Source organism: Cicer arietinum, chromosome 4, assembly GCF_000331145.2.
Source record: "Cicer arietinum cultivar CDC Frontier isolate Library 1 chromosome 4, Cicar.CDCFrontier_v2.0, whole genome shotgun sequence".
In the NCBI taxonomy this organism is placed as follows: Eukaryota; Viridiplantae; Streptophyta; class Magnoliopsida; order Fabales; family Fabaceae; genus Cicer; species Cicer arietinum.
The window spans coordinates 18932374-18938263 of NC_021163.2; the positions used below are offsets into that span (position 1 = coordinate 18932374).

A 5890-nucleotide genomic window follows, 5' to 3' on the forward strand; every position below is an offset into this window, starting at 1 on the left:
TATATATATATATATATATATATATATATATATATATTCTAGAGAAATTTACCTCCTACCCTACATACATACATGAATTACCTAAATTAGCCTAAATCATTTTAAATAATAACTAAAAAGCAAATTTAAAAAATCATTTTGTATTTGTTGAAACACAAGAACCGAGTGGAAATGTTTTATCACGGAAAACTCAGTTAATATTTATCAAAATAAAAATAGGTTTTGATACTAGAATTTGAATTTATAAGAATTTCAAAAAACTCAAATATCCACGAACAAATTTTAAATTTGATTGTATTGAAATGTCAACAAATCAAAATTCAAAATTCAAAAAATACCATAATAGTGTATCATTCATTTCAAAATCAATTAAAATAAAATTAGATAGCAATTTATTTTTAAAAATAAAATAAAACACTGTTCTGGCAAACAGTCTTGTAATAAATTTGATAATCAGTTGTGGGGTGTAAGAAGTATAATTGGAAGGGGTAGTAAGTAAATTTGTCAAATATTCTGGTCGGTCTGCAAACACAGCCCATTTGAAAATAAAGAATTAAAAAAAAAATAAAAAAGATAAGCGGAAGAATAGATATGGACATATGGTTATATGGTTGGTGGTGTTTGTTTTTCCCACCAAAATCCACAAGATATTTATTGAAGAGAAAACTTCAATCTTCAAAAATAGCTTCATCTTATGATATAAATTTTTAAAAGAATATATATCCAATTCAATTCAATTCAATTGAATCCAATGTTGCAATCACAGTGCCAGCACCTTCTCTTCTCAAATCCAATCCCATTACTAACTCACCACCGTAATCACTCTCTCCCTTATCTCCGCAAACCCACTTCCTTTTCAATTTCCGTTATTCCTCCTTCAACTTCATCACTGACATGGTTCACCCACCTCGCCGAACTCACCACCACAACAATACCAGAAACAGACGGACCCATCGAACTCCCATTTTCTTCAACTCCTTCTCTTCTCTCTTTCACCGACGACCCTTCTCCTATTCAAGTCGCTTCCAGTGTTCTCCTCACCGGTGCCATCTCCGTTCTCCTCTTTCGCTCCCTCCGCCGCAGAGCTAAACGTCTCAAACAAACGGTTCTTTCCCTTTTCCATCTATCTTACTTCACTCAATTATTTATCCTATTTCGTTATATCCTATGTATATTATAATAATTGCTACTCCACTATTTCTTGTTCTCATAATTGGGATGATTTCTTCACTTAATGGAACAATTTTCCCTAGGGACCAAATAGGAGAGAATGATTGGTTAAAATGAATAGTTGCTGTTTTTGAAATAGGCTACGGCGATGATTGTGACTGCAATGTAAGGTTTTTTATGTCTTTGCAACAACTTTATGACTATAGTTGTGGCTACGTCTGCTGTATTAGATTGCAGTTTTTCTTAATATATCAAGGATCATGATGCTGGCACCACGATTTATAACATTGCTGCTGCCTCTCTTGGATTTCAATTTGTCCTAATATAATTTACCTAGTTATCTTTTTCATAAAAAATGCAAGGTGATAAATGAGTCTAAAGCATGATCTTTAGTGAAAAATTGAAGAATTTGATTTGTTGAATTGTTTTGTTGTGGTGCTGTTTGTGTTTAAGATTTACAGTGATATGTGCTACTGTGATAAATTTGTGTATTCATTGAAATGTGTTTTTTTTTTTTTTTTTTTGTGATTTTAGCAATTCAGGTCTTCGGGAGAGAAGTCAGTTAAGGAAGAAGCACTGGACACCTTGAAAGCTATGAGGTCTGCTTCAATAGATGCTAAGGGTTCACCTTCACCTGTTCAGGCGTTTCTTGGAGCAATATCAGCAGGCGTTATTTCTCTTATTTTGTATAGGTTCGCCTCTACCATCGAGGCAGCTCTGAACCGGCAATCTATTTCAGATGATTTCTCTGTATGTCTCATCTTCTCATGTCCTTTTATTTGTATTTGTTTTTTTTGTTGCACAGCATGTTAGTTGGAATCAGATAAGGCTGTTTTCTTTGATTAATTGAACCAGAGAAAAAGGTCAAACGGTTAGGACTTATTGGAGTGTTGTTAATGTTAGTTACTCATCTTAATTGTAATAATGACAATCTTATAATGGTGTGGTTTCATCTCTTGATAATTTTGTTGGTTACTAAGCTTAAGTAATTATTCTGAACATTTTTTCCTCTGGTGGCTGATCAAACTTCTTTTAATTTCAATTTTCAAGCTGAGACTCCAAAAAGTTACTTCAAATATATATACCTTTGTTATCCTTTTACCAATCAAGAACAGATCAAGCCCGTTGCCTTGGATATAGTTGATCAAAATGTTGATCTTTGAACTACCAATGTTTCACCCTTTAGTAGTCATCGTTGCTTGGTGTACAGACATAATCTGAAGTTTGCAACACTGTTTATATTGCTTGCCTATTTAATGTTGAATTGTATTAATTCATTGTTATCCCGTGTCTTTCATTGATGAGCCCTTTGAATACTGAGCACTCAACTGGATTTGAGTTGTGTGCAGTCACAACCATGGCTGCATGCAGTCAGCCACATTTAAACCGTTCGATAAAGATTGGACAGTTCATCTTTTATGCTCAGTATTTTAGATTAAAAGTCGACTTCTGCATTAAAATTTGAAATGTTTCATCTTCATCGGACGATCTAGATGTGGCTGACTGCATGTAGTCACACTTCACCCAATCAAAATCCCACTAAACTGCAATGATTAGACTATTCATTTGCACTGAAATTCAACAATTGCATATATTAATTCTTGAGGCAATCCATTCCTTGGTTGGAATTAAAGATTTTACCAATCATGTGAGTCTATTTTAAACGTTTTGATTGTCATAACTACACAAGTAAGCAGAAAGGGTAAGATATTAAATGGGAAAAAATATCTAAAATGTAGACACTGTTCTTTTATTTGAATGCATTCCTGGACTGCATAGAAAATTCAATTTTCGATGCTTATAGCTGGAGTAAATATACAAATTTACTATAACATTATTTGTTTGAAGGGAAATAAGCTTTTGCAATTGTGCCTGTTATGTTATGCTCATCACAAGGTGTTATATGTCTCTGTACGCATCTATATACAGGGGACTAACTTGTGCATTTTCTTTTTAGAGCACAAGATCTTTTGCTGCTATAGCATATAATTGTGCTCAATACAAGTATTAAGTACAACAATACCAATTTTGCATTGCTATGACAGTTATATTTTGATTACTATACAAGTAAGCAGAAAGTGTAAGATATTAAATGCGAAAAAATAGCTAGGCTTAAATACAATTTTAGTCTCTATTTTGCTTCCTTCACAATTTTGATACCCCTATTTCTAAATCTACTATTTATGTCACCCAGTTTTCTAAATAACTGATATTTTCTGCACCTATGTATTTAGGGCGGAGTAACTGAATTTGGATGATCTGGCACTGACAAGTGAGATGCTTATGTGGCAACCTTGTATTGTTGTGTCCTTCATAAAATTCTTTTTTTTTTGTCACATTCATAGTACTAATACAAAAACAATCTATTTATTCAATTTGTAGAAGAAAAAAACTACACAACAGCTATTCATGCATTGATACTCATTTGTTTTTCTTGCTTGCACCATACTCTAACATTATGATGGTATGCTTTTTCAGGCCCGCCAGATAACAATCACTGTAAGGTAGCTTCGATATCTTATCTATCTCGGGTGTTACCATTATTTTTTTCGAAACACCTGATAACAATCTGACAAATTTTCACAGGACAATCATAAACGGCTTAACCTACCTTGCAACATTTATTTTTGGCCTAAATTCCCTTGGCCTATTCCTTTATTCTGGCCAGCTTGCCATCAAATCCTTTACTGGAGAATCAACTGAAAAGGAAACTGAAAACAAAAGCGCCGATCAGTCTAGTTTATCAAATTTATCGGTAGAGACTCGCACAAACGACACCGAATTGAGCAGCACGAATGAAGAACAAAGTTCCAATGATTCTCAGTAATTACTACTGGAAGTGTATTGAAGTTGAAGTTGAGGAATAGGTTAGCAAATCTTGTCCACCTGTAAAATTGATATAGAGCCTCTGTGGATAAACTTCACAAGAAGCACTTCTGAAAATAGAAATATTCAAAACTCTTATTTGACCAATTTTTTACATCATCAGCTTTTCATAAGTTGAAGTTAGCTTCTACATTTCAATTTTTTCATATACTCTCTCATATAACTTCTATACAAACATCTATTACAGTGTTTTCGGTTGTAAATCGTAGAAAATAGCAGTTGGTTCAAATTTTACTATGCTATAGCACTACAGCGTTGCAATAGCCAATAGTCACTAATTGACAACATTTTGTGTTAAACCACGGATCGCATGGTAATAGTAGTTTGTTTAAATTTTGCTATGTTATAATGTTATAGCAGTTATTTGACAATATTCCATCTATATGGTAAAAAAAACGTTTATATTAGTGAAGAATCATAAATTTATGTCAACAGAGATGCTCCTATATACTAAAAGCTAATCAAACAAGATTGAAGTCCTTGATAATAGTCTTTCACTGTTGGCAATAGTGTAGGTGGCAAGGGTTCTTTAATGCAGTCACTAGTGTTACTATTGAATCTTATACATTATGAAAGGTTTGTAGTAACTTTATCCTCAAGTTTTCACTTTAACCTTCTGTTGTCTCCTTTAATATTGTAACATAAAAAAAAAGTTATATTTGAGATTTCTACTTCTGGATTCACACGTTCACGGCCTTGACCAAATACTTGTGATGCAGAGCACCTTGTTTTACCCTTCTGTTCTTTGCCAGTTTTATTATTTTACTTTGTAAGTAAATTGTAATAGTGAAACTTGGAACATTAACTGTTTCCTCTAATGCAATTTTGCAGTATAGTAACTCACTCGAACGGATCATGCTGTGTCTCTCTCTAAGGCATGTCATTGTATTGTCATAATCAAACCAAGAACCCCAACAGTGTGCACTTTTGTCTTCAACTTGGAAATGCAGTAAAGAAAGAGGCTAATTTTCACTACCATGTTTCTAATAATTCCACACATATTTAAGAAAGTGTAATTTTGGACACATAGTTTGTCTTGAGTATACTTTTAGACAGACACAAAATTTGTGTATTTTTCAAATGTGTATATCTGAAGTCATGTTAGGCATAGGAATGCTTATCACCAAGTAAAATGACCCCTTAGACCAGCTTGTAACCAACTTAACATGCGTTTGGTCAGATTTTCTTGCGTCCCGATGCTTTTCTCACCGTGAATACCATAAGCAACAAAACATAGTTTCCACATTAATGTAGTTTTTTCGTCGTGATTTCTTTTACCTCACTGCATGACCAAACGTGCGCAGAAGACCAGCTTTGTGTACAGAGTTGTGGATACTTTAATGTAGAGACATTCATAAATGTACACAATCTTGCAAATAGCTGCTAGTTGCATATTTAACTTTATACATATGAGGGTGTTGAGAAATCTTACTGTAAGATTAAAAATTAAGTAAATGTTGAATAATTTAAGCTAAGTTGTACGTGATAGGAATTATTCATGTGAAATAGGATCATGCTATCTGACAATTAGACTTGCAGTCAACCCGTAATCATAAATATTATCTAATAATGGACCAGGTTTCTATCTATCAAATGAGTCTATGTTCTAGTTAGGAAAATTATTTATAAACATTGCAAATATGCATATCACTATAATAATTTCTTTTTTAAAGATGCATCCCACTAGAGCCGGTCATTTGGGTGTGCAACAAAACTAACAATACATGGTCCAATTTTTTTTAAAGAATATTAGAGCTCAAGAATACTTGTATCAAAGTTTCCAAAATGATTTAAGTTTTCTTTTTTAAAATATTAGAGATTTAATTTTTAAAAT

General features: G+C 32.9%; 1 protein-coding gene across 5 annotated transcripts; it reads left to right on the forward strand.

The window, feature by feature from the left end:
* The first annotated feature begins 622 nt into the window (after positions 1-622).
* Positions 623-5229, forward strand: LOC101500747 (uncharacterized). 5 transcript variants are annotated; one of them, XR_012162561.1, is made up of 6 exons: positions 623-1105; positions 1705-1920; positions 3649-3674; positions 3757-4037; positions 4492-4632; positions 4888-5229. XR_012162561.1 is itself a non-coding variant. In XM_004497355.4 (5 exons), the coding sequence occupies exons 1-4, from the start codon at positions 752-754 to the stop codon at positions 3995-3997; spliced, it is 837 nt and encodes a 278-aa protein (XP_004497412.1). In that variant the 5' UTR covers positions 623-751; the 3' UTR covers positions 3998-4037; positions 4888-5229. The 5 variants fall into 5 exon arrangements, 2 of the variants coding, with proteins under 2 accessions (XP_004497412.1, XP_004497411.1); XR_189696.4 differs by having other exon boundaries at positions 4567-4632; XR_001143700.3 differs by having other exon boundaries at positions 4572-4632.
* The last annotated feature ends 661 nt before the right edge of the window (positions 5230-5890 follow it).

Excerpts from the sequence above, each read along its gene's own strand:
- LOC101500747 (XM_004497355.4), top strand. The coding sequence starts at position 752 with ATGTTGCAATCACAGTGCCAGCACCTTCTCTTCTCAAATCCAATCCCA. Across the intron at positions 1,921-3,648 it reads CTATTTCAGATGATTTCTCT|GCCCGCCAGATAACAATCAC; the intron begins GTATGTCTCATC and ends ATGCTTTTTCAG. Across the intron at positions 3,675-3,756 it reads CAGATAACAATCACTGTAAG|GACAATCATAAACGGCTTAA; the intron begins GTAGCTTCGATA and ends AAATTTTCACAG.